Here is an 18029-nt window from a genome sequence, read left to right on the forward strand (position 1 = left end):
CTCCAAAAGACCCAGCCTGGAGCTGGTTCAAGGAGGTGGTTGTGCTGGAGGAGGAGCATGGCAAACTGTACAGCAGTTCAAGGTCTGGGACCAGACCAGACCCTGTGGAGCAGGTGTCCCCTTCCACATTCCCCTTGGGGTGAGGGAACAGTCCTGCTGCCACGCAGGGGAACGAGGACCTGATGGGGAGCCACGTGTGACTGCGGGGTCAGATGCTCATCAGGGCTGCGATGAAGGCACTGCAGCATGCAGACTCCCGGGAGGGGCTGTGCATTCACCCCAGAGCCTGAGCAGAGGGAGGATCGACCTCTTGCTGGGCCACAGCTGGGTGCTGAAAAGCTCTGGAGCCTCTCAGAGAGGCTGGGTGGGAATCCATGGCCAGAAGCTGAAAGGAGACGATCTCTGGTTGGAAACATGGGGCACATTTTTAACTGAGGGCAGCTCCCAGCAGTGACAAGCCACCCAGGAAGCAGCAGTTTCTCCATCTCTCGGTATTCTGAGATCCAGCCGGGGGGTCTTTCTGGAAGGAGCTTAGCAAAACTCTAGGTACTGGGCTGAGCTGTGGAGTAACGGTGGAAAGCCCCTAGCATGGGCTAGGCGGGAGGTCTCAGTAGCTGATCTGCTGGTGCCTTCTGGCCATCAGTTGGCAGATCTAACCCATTCCCTATAGCTCTCCTGCTTCACGGGGTTAGCACTGAAGATCCCTCCAGGTCTTGCCTTTTCCACACGTGCTGGGAGAGGTGGATAGTGGAGCAGTCGCCCATATGTGGGATTCCTGGCATGTTCCTCACAGCACCTGCTCTGCAGAGGATGGCGACTAGACCTGAGCTCCCCCGTGCCCGCAGCCCCTGCGCTCTTCCACTCGCGGCTGTGCAGGGCAGACTGGTCTCCCATAGCTGAGTGTGGGGTTGGGGTCTGTGTGCGGAGTACCTGTGTAACAGGGGCGTTGTGCTGCTCTGTTCAAGTCCATCTTTCCGCACCTTGCCAACATCCCCATGCTTTGCTAGATGGAGACATTACTGGGAAGCAACGGTAAATGAAGATGCATAATGCAAGTTAGGTGCACATGTCAACTGTGCAGCTTCCAGGTCCGTCAGGGCCCTCCCTTCGCTGGCTTTATGGAGCACAGGGCTCTGCAGCCAGTCTTTTCCCCACATGAGGAATAAAAAGCACCAGTGGGCTGCGTTCCCAGAACCAGGAAGACACGTGGCCAAATACAGTGGCCAGTATGAAAAGCAGCCAGCCAAGAACTCGCTCTGCTTTGATTCAAATTATCCTGGACTTGGATTTGGTCTTAGTGATTTGGGGAAGAACAGAAGCTTTTGTAGAGGCAAATTGAAGTGACAGTCCCAGGCCTGGGGCAACTGCACACTTCATTTAAATGCTTGCAGGGAGCTCCTGCACTTGCTGGGGACGTCTACATCTGCTGTCCCACTCATTGGCAGTGGAGGCATCTCCTCAAGCTGTGAGTGCACCAGAGAAAGGGGGAGCGAGAACTGGTGTCCTCCCTGCGCTCTGAGAAGGCGAGGGCAGAGGTGTCTTAATCCGACTGCTGTGTTTCCTTGTTGGTTTTTGTGTTCCCTAGAGCGCAGCTGATGGGTTTTGGAAGTCCGTGGCAACCCGTGTCCCAAGAGAACCTCATGAGATCCGCATCCTGAACCCTTACTTCATCCAAGAGGCAGCTTTCAGCTTCATCGGACTGCCCTTCAACAACGGCCTGATGGGCAGAGGGGTAGGTGCAAGGTGGGACCAGCAGGACTGAGGGCAGGGGCAAGAAAGCTGACCCTGGCACTTGGCTTTTTGTCTTCTGCTGGTGGAAGGGAAAATGCACAGCAGGTGGGCAGCGGCCAGAGAAGAATTGGCCGGAGCTTTGTAACGTTGCAGAGAGTGCCCTAGTTCCCCTGTGTCACCGAGGCAGCGTGTGGCCTGCAGTCACGACTATGCCACAATTCTGCACGTGCCCAAGGGGAGAGACTTCAGGCTGCCCGTGTAGCCACAGCCTGGGCGTGTCCTGACCCCCGCGTGCTTTCCCAGACAGCCGTCATATTACATTCATTCCCTTTCTCCCTCCCGCCTCATGGCCCTCTTACCCACCCGTGGCTCCATGTCCCAGTCTCCACCGCTCGGGCTGATGAGACCAGTCCTAGCCTCTCTGCCCGGCAGCAAATCATCAGACTCCTCCACGCTCTCAGTCCTGCCCAGCCCAGCTCCTCATCTGTGCTGTCCTGCCCCTTCCCCCTGGCTTCCCATCACCCCCCCGCAGTTAGGTGCCCAGCTGGCTGGTGGTGTCACAGAGCTAGGGTCAGGGAAAGTCATGCTCCACGGGGATGAATTCTTCAAGGACTTTAGCTGCTAACATTGAAGGCCCTGCTGAGCATGGGAGACTTCAGTTTTTCAAGGACTTGTAGCGGTCACGTCTGGGCAGACTTTCCCAGGGCTGTACCCAAAATGAAGATCTCAGCCCTGCCAAACTCAAGGCCCCGCTCCACAGCCTGTTTGCGTGCGTGTTGGCTCCTAGCACGTGCTGCTTTGTTTGAGAATTCGCGTCTCCCAGCAAAGGCTGCGTTGCTGTGATCCTGCCGGGTCTTTGGGCTTCTGGCTTTGCTGGGGTGAGAGGACTCCCAGTGACTGTTCTTTTATTGCTGGGAATTCACTGACTTTGTTCCTGGAAATCTTCCTGGCTCCTGTGTTTTGGAAGGGGGCAAGTAGCAGCTGCCAACCTCTCCTCTCTGGGCCATTCATTACCTGGTTGCCCTCTAACAACCCCAGTCCCTTCACTCTCTCCAGGACAGAGCTTTTACCTGTCCCTAATTGTTGTTGCCTAACCTCGCTGAATCTCTGCTACTCTTGCTCCTTCCTTCATGAGGGGGTAGCCCAGGCCAGGGTCGCCCTGCAGGGGAGGGCCCTCGTGGAGTGGTGTCCCCTGCACGTGTGCTGTCTGGGAGGAAGGAGGAACGTCACTTGTATCCCGGGGACGCCCTGTCCTGCCTTGCCTCATCCACCTGTCACGACTTGATGGGGTAGGACCTTGTGCCTGGGCTAGGACAGGCTCTGGTGGACGGACTCCCCAAGGGGGTGGCGAGCAGCCGCGCAGCACCCCAGCACATGTAGTGTTGGGAGGGAAACCACGGCAGGTGCAACAGCTCCCGTGAGCTGCTTGTCGAGTCCTGTTTCTTCACCTTGCAGCCACTAGTCCTCAGTGCATCAGTGCAGAGAGCAATAAAGCCAGTTACAGATCTTTGACCGGCCTTGGTCCGAGTCCTGAGCCAAATCTTCCAGTGCCCCTTTGTTCTCCATACTGTCCCCAGTCGAGCATGTGGCACCGTGCTGGGACTTACTGCTGCTGCTGGGGCCTGGGTTGGCCGCCCTCCGTGCGGGAGTTCAGCCAGACCAGAGCAGGGCTGCTGCGTGCACTCAGACTGGGGCGGCTTATGACATCATTTCCCATGCTGTGAAATAGGAGTCAGTTATTTTGACACACCGGGGGTGAGGTGCTTGGGTCCGGTCCAAGCACAGTGAGGCAGACGCTGGAGGTAGGGAACGGCTCCTTCCAGCATGACACAGCAAACACGCCAGGCAGAGGAGCTGCAGATGAGTCCAGCCACGGAGAACAGCTCATCTGCGGGGGCTCGGGCACCCCCAGCAGTGTGCAGCTGTGCATGCACATCCGTGCTGGGAACACACGGCTCCTGCACCAGCCTTCCCCCCACTAGACGTCCATTGCCCCTGCCCCTCCGTGCTTGCCCTCCAGAGGAGCAGGGCCATTGCCCTGGGGAGGGCTGGGAGCTACCAGGCTTTGCCTTTATTTTCTCTGGATTTGTTTTTATTCTTGCACACATGATCTGACTGCCCAGAATATTACATGTAATCTACGAGCAGAGGAGAGGAGCCGGAAATGAGAAGGCTGTGAATGGACGTTTATGAGGTTGCGATAGGCTGTCCAACACACGTCAGATTGGAAAACCAAGAGGGCTTAATTGAAACCTGATGTTTGGCTTCAGGAGAGTCTGTCTGGGCATGGAAAGGAGATGGTTTATGAGGCTTGAAGAAAAGCAGTCATTGCCCATGACCTCTATGCGGTCGCTCCGTCCTCCCGGGGGCTGAGGCAGGGCAGCAAGAACCGTGCGGGTGCAGGCAGGGTACGTGGCTGGCCAGGCCAGGACTGGGCTGTAATGGTGACTGCACCGATCGAGGGGTGGCCTTGGCACCCGTGCTGCCGAAAGTTGGTGTGGGAGGGACGGGGGCTGGGGAGCAGAGCGGCAGCAGACGGCACGTGTTCAGACTTTCCCAGGGCAGTCTGCTCGGAGCACGTTGGCGCCCAGCCCTTCCCCACACGAGGGGCTGCCAGGCAGGCCTTGTTTGGAAGCCTAGTTGAGGTTGACGGGCTCCTTCTTAACTGGGCCCAATGCAGCCTCCTTGTGAAGGGCAGCAAGTTCCGCTCTGCTCAGCTTCTAAGGCTGAAACGAGCATCAGGGCTCCTGGCGCGCCACATATGGAAGTGATGTGCAGCCAATTAACTTTGTGGTTTGAGGGCTTTTCTGCACGGCTGAGGAGAGCAAGTAGAACCGCTCACGGCTGATCTCCAAGAGCTTCTCCCGGGAGCTAACAAAGGGGAGCACGGGCCCGTCCTCCCTGTCAGATTATGTGAAGTGAGCCAGATGGATCTGGAGGATGCAACCGGGGACAAGGCCGAGGGTGTTGGGTTTGCACCTGCGGCCCTGGGAGCGGCAGCCAGGACTCAGACCGGAGCACGCTCTCCTGCTGGCCAGGATGCCAGCTGGGCACCCACCATGGACAACAGCCAGGCTTTCCAGTCACTGGTTGTGGGGGTTCATCTGGTAGCCCTGTCATCTGGGGCTGGGCAAACCACTGCAAAATGGACAGTCTCCTGGGTTGTAGGGGCTGCGCCCAGGGTTTCTGGCAGCCCCGCTCCCTCCCACCCCACAGGAGCCCTGCTGAGTGCCTGTAGGGCTGGCCAAAGTAGGGGAGACGGGCACGTCCTGGAGTGTCATCCCTCAGGAAAGCGGTGGGAATTCAAGCTGATCCTCGTACCTATACCTCCAGCAAGCTGCACCCACAGGTGGCACAGGAAGGCCTGGGGCTTTCCAGTCCTGCTCGTGCCATGATCTGTGATCCGGGCAGGGGCGGTGAGTCGCTGCCTCCTGCCCTGGATGCAGTCACCAGGTGCGCATGTTTTTGGCTGGGTCCGAGGGACGTCCATGCTGACCGAGGCAGCCTGGCATGCGACAGGCTCAGCTTCTGACCTAACACAGATAGCATCAGTCCTCAAACGGCGGTTGCCACAGTGCTGCAGGCGGAGAAGGGGCACGTGTCCGTTGCTGCACGAGGCGACCGGCACACCTCGCTCTCATCTGTGACCGGGGCTCCAAGGCCCTTGCGGCAGTGCCAGGCCTGGTGTCTGGCTCCGCACGCACTGCTGGCCTGTGGATCTGCACACGATCTGCCAGAACATCCTATGAAACAAAACCCTACTGCCCGGAGCTGCAGGCTAACCCTCCGCTCTGTCCCGTGGTGGAAATTAGGAGTTGCGTGGATGCGCTGAATCTGCACGTGTGGCCCTGAAGTTCCTTTCTGCTAAACCTGCTGATCCCATCCTGTATAGTTTTACTTTAAGCTTGCAAGATGTTCTGCACCTGCCAGTCTGGCAGCGCTCCTGCTTGTACCTGGGGCTGGAGTCACTTATATGTGAAGGCTCTGGGACAGGCAGCAGAAATGACTGCGCAAGATCTGCAGAGCTGACAGGGTGTAAAACCATCTTGCTGAAGGTGTTCCCTTCACCAGCGCAGCTTCAGCCTCACAGAGCTGTGAACTGGCGCGTTTTGAGTGGATTTAGCACCTCAGCCAAGCTCTGGCAGCCCCAGAGTTGACCTTTGGCAGCCCCAGAGTTGACCTTTGGAGCTGGATAGTCAGCGCTTCCTGCGCCAAACCTGCTTCCCTGGCTCTGCAGCTATGGCCAGACTGGGCAGGCAGCCCCCAGGGTGCCGTAGTGCTTCCTGCCGGCGACCATGGTTCGTTGCAGGACAGGTTTGCATCACACCGTGGAATCGCAGGAAATGAGGGTTGAAGGGAGCTCAGGAGTTGCTTCTAGTCCAACCTCTGCTCCAAGCAGGACCAGCCCCAACTACGTCATCCCAGCCAAGGCTTTGTCTACCCAGGGCTTCAAAACCACCAAGAATGGAGACTCCGCTACCTCTCTGGGGAGCCTGTTGTAGTCCTTCACCACCCTCCTAGTGAATTTTTTTTTCCTAATATCCAACCTCAGCTTCCCTTGCTGCAGCTTGAGCCCATTGCTCCTTGTTTTGTCATCTGCCCCCAGAGACCAGTCCAACTCCATTCTCTTTGCAGCCCCCCTGCAGGGAGTTGAAGGCTGCTATTCAGTCCCCCTCGGTTGTCTCTTTTGCAGACTCAGACAGCTCAGTTTCCTCAGCCTCTCGTAAGTCCTGTGCCACAGGCTCCAGCCATTTCTGTCTGCTGGACTATCTCCAAAGTGTGCACATCCTTTCTGTCATGGAGGCCCACGACTGGACACAGGACTCCAGATGTGGCCTCTCCAGTGCCACATGAACAGGACAGATAAGAAGAATCACTGCCCTTGATCTGCTGGCAGTGCTCCTACCGATGCGGCCCAGGATGCCATTGGCCTTCCTGCCAACAAGGGCACAGTGCTGGCTCCTGCTCAGCTCCTGTCCCCCCAGGTCCTTTCCTGCAGAGCTGCTGCCCAGCCCATCACCCCCAGCCTGCACTGGTGCAGGGGATTGCTCCCTCCTCAGTGCAGGACTTTGCACTTGTCCTTGCTGAACCTCATGAGAACACCATGGCCATGCTGAGCTCTTCTTTCCAGGCAGTGGCTGTGGCTTTTACCACCCATTCGCTTTCTCCATTGTGATCCCTGCCAGCGTGCAAGGGCAGAAGCAGTGCAAGGACAGGAGTAGTGGGACCTGCATCCTGCGTTGCTCTGGTTTCACTGGCAGTTCCCTTTTGTGCTGTGGGGAGCTGGGTTAGCAGGCTCCAAGCTGCCCAGCCGGCCTCAACCTGTGGACCACGCTGAGGAGGCTACGTCGATCCCACTCCATCGGCACCAACCACATCGGCTGAGTGGCAGGGGGTGTGAGCGCACCCGTGCCCTGCTGCACAAAGTCAGCTGCAACGTTTCAGGCTGAGGAGGTAGCTTGCATGGAGCGAGCCCAGCGTGCCCCAGGCAGCACCATCAGGCATTGTAACGGAGCAGTAGATATGCACCCTAAGCATGTGCAGAGATCCTTTCTCCCCCTCTCCTCCGCATCCTGCTGCCATCAGGGCATTGCTGCTCTCTGCCCAGGATGCTCCAGGATGACAGAGGCCTCACACTTCAGTGCACAAGTCCTGTGGATGGGCCCAGGTCACAAGGGGAGAAAGCAATGGGCTCTTTCTCTTTCAGTTAGATGGTAAAACTAGACTCCCTGGGGGCATCGCATTGCATCCCTTCTCCTTTGGTGGACCATTCCCTGCTCTCCGCCACCAGACCTCTAAGGTGATTAAGGAGAGTGCTCCCGGTCACAGCAAGGGATAAGTCAGGAGAGGGAGAAGCAAAGCTGCTCCGCTTTGCCTGTCTCCAAGACCAGACTGTGGTGACAGCGGGTGCAGGGATCTCTGCACCAGGCATCAGCCACAGGAGCAAGCGCCTGGGCTGCTGGCTCCGGCTGCAGGGACCACGGCTGCATCCACACCTGGTGCATCACTGGTGCTTCCAGGTGGTGCTGGCCGTCTCTGCAGGGTGCAGGTAGGAAAGGAAAGGGGGCAGCACCTGCAGCACAGGAGGGCTGCTCACCCCTCGGGCTAGTTCCCATAAACGCACGAGCATCTGAAAGAAAAGCCCAAGGGTGTTTTGTTATTGTAGGATGTGGTAGTGACTATCGGGCGCTGGTCAGACCGCAGCTGGAGTACTGCGTGCAATTCTGGGCGCCGCACTTCAAGAAAGATGCGGATAACCTGGAGAGGGTCCAGAGAAGGGCCACTCGTATGGTTAAGGGCCTGCAGGCCAAGCCCTATGAGGAGAGATTAGAGAAACTGGACCTTTTCAGCCTCCGCAAGAGAAGGTTGAGAGGCGACCTGGTGGCTGCCTATAAGTTCGTCAGGGGGGCACAGAAGGGAATTGGTGAGTATTTATTCACCAAGGCGCCCCTGGGGGTTACAAGAAATAATGGCCACAAGCTGGAGGAGAGCAGATTTAGATTAGATATTAGGAGGAACTTCTTCACAGTTCGAGTGGCCAAGGTCTGGAACGGGCTCCCAAGGGAGGTGGTGCTCTCCCCTACCCTGGGGGTATTCAAGAGAAGGTTGGATGTGTATCTAGCTGGGGTAATGTAGGCCCAGCACTCTTTCCTGCTTATGCAGGGGGTCGGACTCGATGATCTATTGAGGTCCCTTCCGACCCTAGCATCTATGAATCTATGAATCTATGACGCATGGTCCCGTTTGCACGGCTCGTGTGCTCCAAAGGCTTTACAGATACCACGTGATCACGTTTGCCAGCTGTACCCAGAATAACACGAGGGGAGGAGGGAATTTTTTGGGGTGCACAGTTTTTTCCGCAGGAGAATTCCGTGCAACATTCAGTTAATGCATCAGTTGTAGCCAACATTAATGTCGTGTTGCAATTGTGATTTCCAGTAGCAAATTTGGTAACAATGCCCTGTTCTTCAGAGAAGGCAGTCACAGCCGCAATAATCCATCTCTCTTCCGCACAACGAGGTAAAACCCCAGAAGCGACTGGAATCCATTTAGCCCCATAGGGTGTCAGGTATTTCTGAAAACAGATTTACAGCAATAATTTCCTGCCAGCCTAAAAGGCGGTGACACTACAGTGACCCTGGCACGAAATTGAAAGCAGCTAGACTTCCCCTGCAGCGAGGCAAATGCAGCGCTGTCCCCTCCCTAGCAAAGCCTTAGGCCAGAGGGGTGGAAGTCACGGGGCCACTGAGCCTGCGGTGTGTGGGGCTGGGGTTGCCGTGATGCCCCAGCAAGTGTGTGAGAAGCAAGGGTTTTTCTCATTGCCTTCACGGAGCAGAGATGAGAAGAGCTGCTACTGGGCCTGGGGGTGTGGGACACGCAGCTTCTGCGTCTGTAAGACTGGAAGAAGTGCTCTGCTGGGGAGGACCGATGGTCTGTCTAGCCTGGCCTCCTCGCTGTAATGCTGGCAAGGACTGGATGCTTTGGAGGACAAGGACAAGAACCAGGGCAGCAGGTGTGTAGGGGAAAGATCAGAGGTGCCTTCATCGTCTCACATCCCCAGGACAGAGCCGCTCTTTTCTTAGCAGGGCAAAGAAGCATGGAGATGCCGCGAGCTCTGTGGCCCGGCCAGGGCAGCATTAAAATACCGGTGGGAAGAATTCCCCAGAGAGCCCCATGGTTGACTTCTCTCTGCTCCAGGTGCCCCTTTCACCCAGGACACAAAACCATAGTTCAGCAGCCTGTGGACCAGCTGCATGTTTCTCTTTGCAAGCGGAGGGACCCACAGGACTAAATGTGATTCACTGTGTGATTCATTTGTTGTCGTGCATTTTACCAGTGTGGAAAGGGCTCGGTGGGGTTTGCTGCATATTTCATTTCAAAGCTGCCACTGCAGTCACTCTCTCCATTTTATGTTATTTTGGGGCCATGTCACATTATAGCTAAGGACGGTGACCCTCAACCAGGTGCCTTGAGACCTTTCAAGCGTGGCACGGGGTGCTGCGCGACGTTAGCCCAGCCAGGTCTACAAACACAGTTCACACAAGAAACACAAGGATTGCAAATAGGAGTCCGTCGTGTGAAAGCCGTTCTGCCTGGCTGCTGCCTTACTGCGTTCTTTGTAAAAAAGAATTGCTCTGGTATTTTTCTCTAGTCAAGAGATGAGTGCAAGGTAAGGGCTGGCCTTTCCCAGGGGGTCTCGAGTCTCAGAAGGTCCACTGGCTAAGGACAGCGGGTCAGCACCGCGCGGTACGGGGCCTGCCGCAGGTGCGGCTCCTGTCACATAAGGAGTCAGGACATCTCTGTTGCTGTCAAGTTGATCTGTGGGTTTTTAAGCTGAGTGAGGCAGGCTGTGAGTGCTCCCCGACCTCACTTAGCCCCAGCACCACCAGCGAACATGCACAAGCCAGAGAAGGAGCCCCTGCTTCTGCAGCATTCGCTGTGGGGGACAAAGTACAGCCCAGCATGCCTGGTCTTACTGCCATCTCAGGAGTAGTGAGCTCCTCCCCAGACAGGCCACGTTTGAACAGGGAGAAGCTCTGGCCACTTGGGAAGTGGCAGTGAGGGCAGGGTGGGAGAGCTGGGAATGGAGGAAGAGCCCTTCGGCCTGTAGCAAAGACCGATGATTTCAGTGGTGCCTGGGCCCCTGCTTGTGCTTTTCTCTTGGCTTTTAGCTCAGGCTGGCTCCTGCCCGCAGGTTGTTTTCCAAAGGCAGCACAGCCGGGGAGAGGCCAGGCGCTGCTTGGATCCTGGCACCCCCATAGCAGGCATCTCCCCTGCACAGCACCGGGTCTGGCCGCCCATACAGGGAAGCGGGGTCGCCCCTAGCCCCCGGTCTCCCTCCATCCCATCCCATCCCATCCCATCCTGGTGTTCGTGCAGCTGCCGCAGGTGGCACTTTGTCCCCTGTGCCATGCTCCCTGCTGCCTCCCTTCAGCTGACTCAGTCAGCTCTCACGCTCATCTTGGGCTGGTGGGAAGCTGCTGGGGATTCAGACGCTGGCGGCTGCTGTAACATCTGAAAACAAATGTCCATGCTCACCCTCTCCAGCTACAGCTGGCCTCTTTCACCACCCCTCTCCTAGCAAGACTTGCTGCCCTATCTCCAGGACACAGCCCACAGGAGGGAGAGGGAGAGCTGAACCCCTGGCACTGCCCCCTGCCTGGCCAGACTTGGGCAGGAGAAGCCAGGCACAGAGCTGGAGCAGCCGTCGCTGCAGGTGGTGGCAGGGTTTCCTGCGCAGGTCAGAGACTGCAACAGCCTTGGCAGCCGATACCCAGCTGGGCCCTGGCCCTTTACTGCCCTGCCAGGGAGTAATGTTATCCTTCTGTCCCAAGCCCTTGACAGGAGGTTGCATTCATAGTGAGGATGGCAGCGATGTGCAAATGACTCGTGTCCCTTCTTTTTCCCTGCCCAGAACATCCCCACCCTGGGAAGCGTAGCAATAACCATGGCACTCCACAACTGCGATGAGGTAGCAGTTGCGGGATTCGGTTACGACATGAGCTTGCCCAACGCGCCGCTGCACTACTATGAGAACATCAAGATGTCGGCCATCAAGGAGGTAGGAGCCGCTCAGCTCGGCACAAGAAGGGATTTTCCTCCCTGCTCAGGCTGGTGTTTTGCCTTCCTCTGCAGCGGGGGCGCTGCCTCTGCCTGTGCTCTCTGCAGCGTCCATGAACCCCCTTTGCAGCAGCAGGTTGCTGGCAGCCGCAGCCCCCTGCTTTCCCAGGGGCAGGGGCGATGCCTGGGGCTGTCAGGGTGACTGTCCTGGTGCTCAGAGCTCAGACATGGGGTTTGTCCAGGCTGGTTTGGACAGGGCTGATCCTGCCTCCAGCAGGGCTTGCACTGGATGTGACCTTGCAGCTCCTCACCAGCCCCGTGGCTCTGGGATTCTCTAATTCTCTGACCCATTGCTCTTCCTTGGGCAAGGGATGGGCACTAGCTTTGGTATCAGGGACAAAAAGCACATGAAAACCCAGGCTGTGTCTGGACATGCTCTCAAGCATAACTTGTGTTACAGAGTATCTGGATGTGGACAGAAGAGTCCCATGGAGCACATGTGGTGCAAATCTGTACGCTGCTTGGGGCTGACGTGGGCAGCAGTGAATGGGGGAAGTCAAAGCAGCACCAACTAGGGCAGATCAATGGGAAAGCTCCTGGGGAACAGGTTGCTTGGGGCCTGGCACCTTGCCTCCCTCTGCTCTCTGTGCTGTTATCCCCCAGCTGCCCAGGAAGCAGCAGCTTGCTCATCTAAAGGCAGCTGCACAGAGGTGCGTGGCCAAGGCAGTGCTGTGATGTCAGGAGGGGCGCGGCACTTCTAGAGTGATGTAAGACCCCCGACGCTGCGGTGGTAGCCACATCAGAGTGCCAGGGCAGGTAGGAAACACTTTGCTGCCAAACCTGCGTGACTTGCCAGCCTGAGCTCACGTGCTGGAAGAGGGGCTGCCAGGAGAGCTCTGCAGCTGGCGCTTCCCGTGCAGGCCTGGCCGCCATCTCTCGGACATGGCCTCCTGCTCTCAGCCACGTTTGGCCTGGTGAGGGGCATGGCTGTTGAGGGCAAGGTGGCCGGGTGCTGGTCTGAGGCTTGCAGGAGCTGGGCTCGGTCCCTGGCTCTGATGCTGGCGTGCCCTGTGAGTCATGGTTGCTCGGTGCCTCAGTTTCCAAGCTGCACCGGGCAGGCCGGGCACCTCCTGCCCACATGGGGTGAATTGGTTAACAAGGCACTCAGCTTCTCTGGGAAACCACCTGAGCGCCTAGGATGGCCAGATGGACCACAGCCTACGAGCTGTTTCCCCTCATATTTAGCCCTCCTCCTTCTGAGCTCATGCACCGGCATGGCTTCTGCTGCCCCAAGCCATACCCAGGGGCACCTTGATGCACGTTTTCCCTAGCTCCCTTTGGAGCGGTTGAACCCGGGGCTTCAGGGTCCCTCCGGGCAGCCCTGCTGTCACTGGCAGCCACATCACGTGCTCATTCATAAAGGATCAGGCTCCACCTCAAAGCAAGGTAGGTTCTGCCTTTGCTGCTGTTGCAGAGCCTCATTCCCTGGGTGTTTGGAAACTTTCTGTTTCCAGCCAAAATGTATTGTGGCCAGTTTCCATGCATGTGGTCTTGTGCTGGCATTGTCCTTGCACTTAAACACCTCTTCTCAAAGGAGAGCGGGGATCTCTGCTCAGCCCTGCGGGATGGACGTTCCCCCAGGAGGGGGTAAACATGGACTGCTGCTGCCCCAGGGAGGTGGGAGATGTTTCCTTGTGGCCGAGGCCATTTTTTCAGGTTCAAGCCACCCCTGCTCCACGGGTCTTTGAGCCTGGTGGGCAGATCCTTGTGCCGCTGGAGGTTGAGTTATCTGATACGTGCCCACCAACCTAATCCTCACCACACACCCACGGCTTCCTCTTACATGGCAGTTGCTGGGACCGGCAAAGCCATATGCTCCCAGCGATCAATAATAAATGCTCCTCCGTTGCCCCCCATCATGACAAATTGTTTGCGCTATCACAGAACATGAAGAGTGGCCAGGATTGCATTTCCTCCTCTCCCGTTAATATTAACTTCAGCTGGTAATTGCCAGGCACCTGGGAGGAAGTCGCAAGGTGAAGGGAGCAGGAGCCCGGGGTGGGGGGGTGTCTTCTGTGTTTGCCCTCAGAGCCTTGATGGAGACTCGGTCAGATGTGGACTGCAGTGTCCAGTATTGGGAGGAGAGACCGACATGAACTTTGCATGCTGGTGGGTTGCTCGTGCTCCCAGGCTGGTGGCTTGGCCAACAGCTGGGTGCAGCACGACCCGGCCTGTGGGCATGGGGTCACTTTCCTTGCACTTCCTTTATGGCTTCCGCATCCAGTCCAAGGCCTGGCCACGCCTCGAGGACTAGCACGTGCAAATTGCTGCACCGGAACCATGCGTGCACCCACTTCGTCCCCGTGCTCCCGTCAAGATCTGGCGGGGGTCTGCTCCGTGCACGAGGAGCAGAGTTGCTTTCAGCACACAGCTCAGTGCGGGAGCCTGGCACGGCAGGTCGTGTCCACCCTGCAGCTGCGTCAGCACGCTGTGAGTTGGAGCTGCCCAGGTTGGCCCAGGTTTCCTGCTACAGACTCTGCCTCTGAAAGGGAGCCCAGGGATTGTCCCCAGACCCTCCAGCCTGCAGGTACCAACACAAAGGGCACTGCTTTAGCCGTGCTGGCTGGCTCCTGCACGAGTTCAGCCTGGGGGTGGGAAGAGCCTCTGCTGGCATTGATGTTTGTGGAGACGTTTCCTGCCCACCTTGAACAGGGGCTCTCTGCGGGCAGACTGTGAGCAAGAGACCCGGGTTTTACTCTCAGCTCATCCAGCACAAATAGGGGCAGTGCCCTGTGCCACTGGAGCCATCTCCTGCAAAGTGCTTTAAGGTCTGGGAATAAAGAGCCCTGAGCCAGGCTGAATGCAAGCTGGATGGTAGCACCCAGCCAGGCCTGCTTGGGGCCTGGGTGGGGAGAGGGGAGACCCAGGTGCCCCCATGGGCACCATCCCCATGCAGATGGCACTATGCAACCTTGCATGCCTGAGCTGCCTCCAGCAGCTGCAAGAAGCGCTGGCACTCCGCCGTGAAACTGCGGCTGCTCTTAGTGAAAAAATGCAAACATGAGCCCCCTCACCGTCTAGCTCTGAGCTCCCAGGGGTCCCGCGTGTGCGGGTTCATGCTATCCCCTTTGGGAGCGATCATAAAACCAACTGCTCCGCTGCGTGGGGTGTCTTGGAAGGAATGGGCCCGCAGGCTATGGCCTGTGCTCCCCGCATGAGGCGTGCCCTTGATTTACACTCAGTGCTTGCCTGATGTCTCCCCGGACACCCTCGGAAACGTGACTCATCCCTGGGGAATTTGTTCTGACTGCACACAAAAGCCAGAAAAAGGCAGTTTCAGGCTCACATCTAGATGAAGACAACCACTCCTCTGCCGAGACTGGGCCACTGCATCTGCCCCTGCCCATGCCCATGCACGCCACTGACAGTTGTGCATGTGAGAGGTGAAGCAGAGTTTGCACAGTCATGGTGCATCAGACCTGCTGTCCGTGCTGCACGCGCAGGCTGCTCCAAACATCGCATTCCCTTGGCTGTAGTAGGGGAGGCGGAGGGCACCCACCTACCCTGGGGCCTGGGCACCACTGAGCTCCTTCCTCCAGGGTCCTGGGGGCACCCAAGCGGTACCACACCAATCCCTTGGAACGGCATGGCAGGGACACCTGGAAGCGCCCTGGACTCCAGCGGGGTAGCTCCCTGTGGGTAGTTTGATCTCCCTCCACGCAGGCAGGATGGGCTTCACAGCATCACAGCCCCTCATCCCGGGGTTCAGGGCAGGCCGCTGAGCCCATCTTCCTGCACAGATGCAGGATTTGCTGCTCCTCTGTCCCAGACGCTCCGGTCTAGCCTCTCCTGGGAACACCCCCTGGGCAGCATGTTCCACGGTCCGACAGCCCTGACCATGAGGGACCTTCCCTGGAGAGTCAGTCTTTGTTTCTGTAGTTCTTGCCCTTGTCCCTTTGCACCAGTAAAGGGGCTTCCCAGGGGTGGAGGAGTGAAAGAGGAGGGCTGGGAGCCAGGGCCCGGGCTCAAGAACGTATGTGTTCGCTGGTTGGTGACGCACCCATGCCACTGCCCCTGGCAGCACAGCAGAGCCTCCATCCCTGGCTTGTGTCATGCCAGATGACGCGGGACACTGGCTCCATGGGACTCCCCTCTGCTCGGAATAGAAACAGGATCACATGAGGGAAATGCCGGGGTTACGTCCTGGCGCTTCCAAGCTGCAGAGTGAAGGCAATATCCTGATTGACTTGCCACGTCCTTGGTTCATCTGGTGGAAAGATCCACGCCAGCCCTGGGGTTATGTTGGAGTTGTCTCCCCGGCAGCTGCCTGTTGGACACGAGCTTCATGAGTCTCGTTGGTCACAGGGTGGCGTTTCAACCGCTCTTTCGTTTGCTGGCAGCTCTGCCAGGACCCTGGAGCCCGTGTCATCTGGAGCAGCGTGACGGCAGCAGCAAACCTCTAGCACCCGGGAGCGCTGGACTGCAGCTGGCTCCTCCTGGTCTTTACCAACCTCCGGCAATGTCGTCTTCTTGCCCTCCTCTGTGCCATGCTGCTGCTTCCCCTCGTGCTGGAGCCTCCGCTTGCTTAGCACTGCACCGCGTCCGCTGTAGAAGGCCGAGCTGCAGGCTGATCTCAGCCGCTGTTGGTGCCGTTCTGCAGCCCCACGTCAGAGCAGGCTCTGGTGACCTGCCCAGCACGGAGGGAGCTGTCCTGGCCCCAGCTAAGTGCCCAAAAAGTCAGAATCCCATAAGCTCCGCCTGGCGCAGGAGTCTCCCGACTCGACAACGGTCTCTCGTTTGACTTCGCTGAGGGCGGGCTGCAGCATCGCAGTCCCTTGCAAAGCAGCTGGATAATTCTGGCCCGATTTCACATGCAAACGTTTATCAAAAGCCCTGTTGAGAATGTAACTAACCCCACAGAGACTTTGCAGCTGATCACGATGAGCCGGAGAAAGCGCAATGCCTCCAGGAAGTTCCAACACGTGCTCCAGACCGCCACCTCCATCCATCTGGACTCACTCCACCTTTCCCACCTTGATTTCCAGAAGCAGGGTCTCTGCTCAGCAGACCACCATCCCCATGGCGGCCTCGGCCCCAAGTGCTTTGCTTCACAGCAGAGAGCAAAATTGCATCTTCCTCAGAGCCGCACAACATCAGTGGTAGTTCGGCCACCTTGGCCCTTGGCGGTGCTGGAGGGATTCGTGCTCACGTCCTACCAGGCCCAAGCCCCATGCCTGCAGACCAGCCGTGCTTCATCTAATAATGCAGGCGCTAGTAAAGGCAACAGTGAGCTCAGATGGAGGAAGGCCCGATCTGGGCCCAAACCCCATGGGCAGATCCAGGATCCAGCAGCCTTGCACCAGCACAGCTGCCAGGGGCCACAGGGAGGAGCAAGGGCCCAGGGCCTCTGCCTGGATGCTGTGAGGTCAGGGCTTGCTGCTGCTCCAGGCTTGCCCTAGTGCAAAGTCAGGAGAGTTCTGCAAAGGGACAGTTTACCCCAACTTAGCATCTGACGGAGCCTAGGAAAGCTCCCCGAGATGCCACCCGCCCTGCCGGATAGGGAGGCACATTCTGCACAGCTGGCTACAGCCCTCCCTCGGCGGTGCATCACTGTGTCTGTTGGATGGTCTGGGTTATGCACCTGGGACTTGGCTGCCTGACCTGTGAATCACACGTGCATTGTCCCTGAGGCCCGAGTCTGTGCTCTGCCTCCTCGAGCTCACTCTTACAAAAGGCGGGGACTAAACCTTTTTTTTTCAGTTTCCCATTACTTTAGGCTCCCCATTGCCTTTGCCAGTCCTGTGGAGAGAGGAACAAGCCTCAAATCCTCGCTGGGGCAGGGCTGGCTCCACCTCATCCTCCTTTATAGGCATTTGTGAGCAAAATCCTGGTGCAGCTGACAAGATTTCATAGCCTTGCTTTCCGTTCTGCTGCCCAGCCTGCCTCTCTAAATGTGCCGTGTCCTGCAAGCCGCTGTTCTCAAATACAAGGCAGGAAAACCCACCCCTGAAAGATGCAGGTGGGGAGAAATGAAGGTGCTGGAGGGATTCAGATTTTTTTAAAAAGGTACTAAGAGTTGTTACCACATTACCGAAATAATCCAGTGCCTCAAGCAGAAATAATTTCGGAGTGGGAAAATGACAGTGAGCCAATGGCAATGAGCTTATGGACGCGAGGTGCAAAGAGACCTGGGGGAAGAAGGCCAGGTTTAATGGCCCAGGTGAAGCTCTCCTTCTGCAGATGGACAACCCAGGCCCCTCACACGCTGGAAGACCCGCTCCGAGGAGACCTCACCCTGGCTTGCCTGCACGGCAATGAGCTCAAGCCTGGGATACGAACGTGGCTGCTGGAGCTTTCCCAGAAGAGACGAAACTCCCGCCAGGCTGGGAGGAGAACACATGTGGCCTGTCTCCTCCGTGATGGGCCACCACAGCTGTGTATTAGCTCACGAAAACAAAATGCTTCGATCTGTTAGAGCTGGGGATATGAGCAGCGCAAGCTTATACATTGCCTCTGTCAGTTGGGGACCAGCCTGCTCCCGTCACGGGGACTGCGTTGGGAGCTGGAGGGGAGTATCAGGCATCTGCTCTGATGCTGCAGGAGCAGCCAGCTGCCTTTGACGGCTGAACATGAGATACTCAGCTTGACATGCCGCCAGACTGAGTGGGAGTGGATGGGCAGCCCCCACCCCGGGCGGCCGTCTGATCTCTCCCCGAGATCACAATGGAGGCTTGTAG

The 18029-nt window shown here is 57.6% G+C and overlaps 1 protein-coding gene across 8 annotated transcripts in view; it reads left to right on the top strand.

Moving 5' to 3' along the window:
* The window catches only part of ST3GAL3 (ST3 beta-galactoside alpha-2,3-sialyltransferase 3), a 278014-nt gene that overhangs the window by 250545 nt on the left and 9440 nt on the right, over positions 1–18029 (top strand). For all 8 annotated transcript variants that reach the window (XM_090046552.1, XM_090046548.1, XM_090046553.1 and 5 more), the window contains 2 exons: positions 1586–1732; positions 11147–11293. In XM_090046552.1, the coding sequence (XP_089902678.1) occupies positions 1586–1732; positions 11147–11293 (294 nt within the window). The remainder of the gene's footprint in view (positions 1–1585; positions 1733–11146; positions 11294–18029) is intronic.

The sequence above is a fragment of the Crocodylus siamensis genome, chromosome 5, assembly GCF_052110815.1.
Source record: "Crocodylus siamensis isolate JL-2025a chromosome 5, ASM5211081v1, whole genome shotgun sequence".
Classification (NCBI taxonomy): Eukaryota; Metazoa; Chordata; order Crocodylia; family Crocodylidae; genus Crocodylus; species Crocodylus siamensis.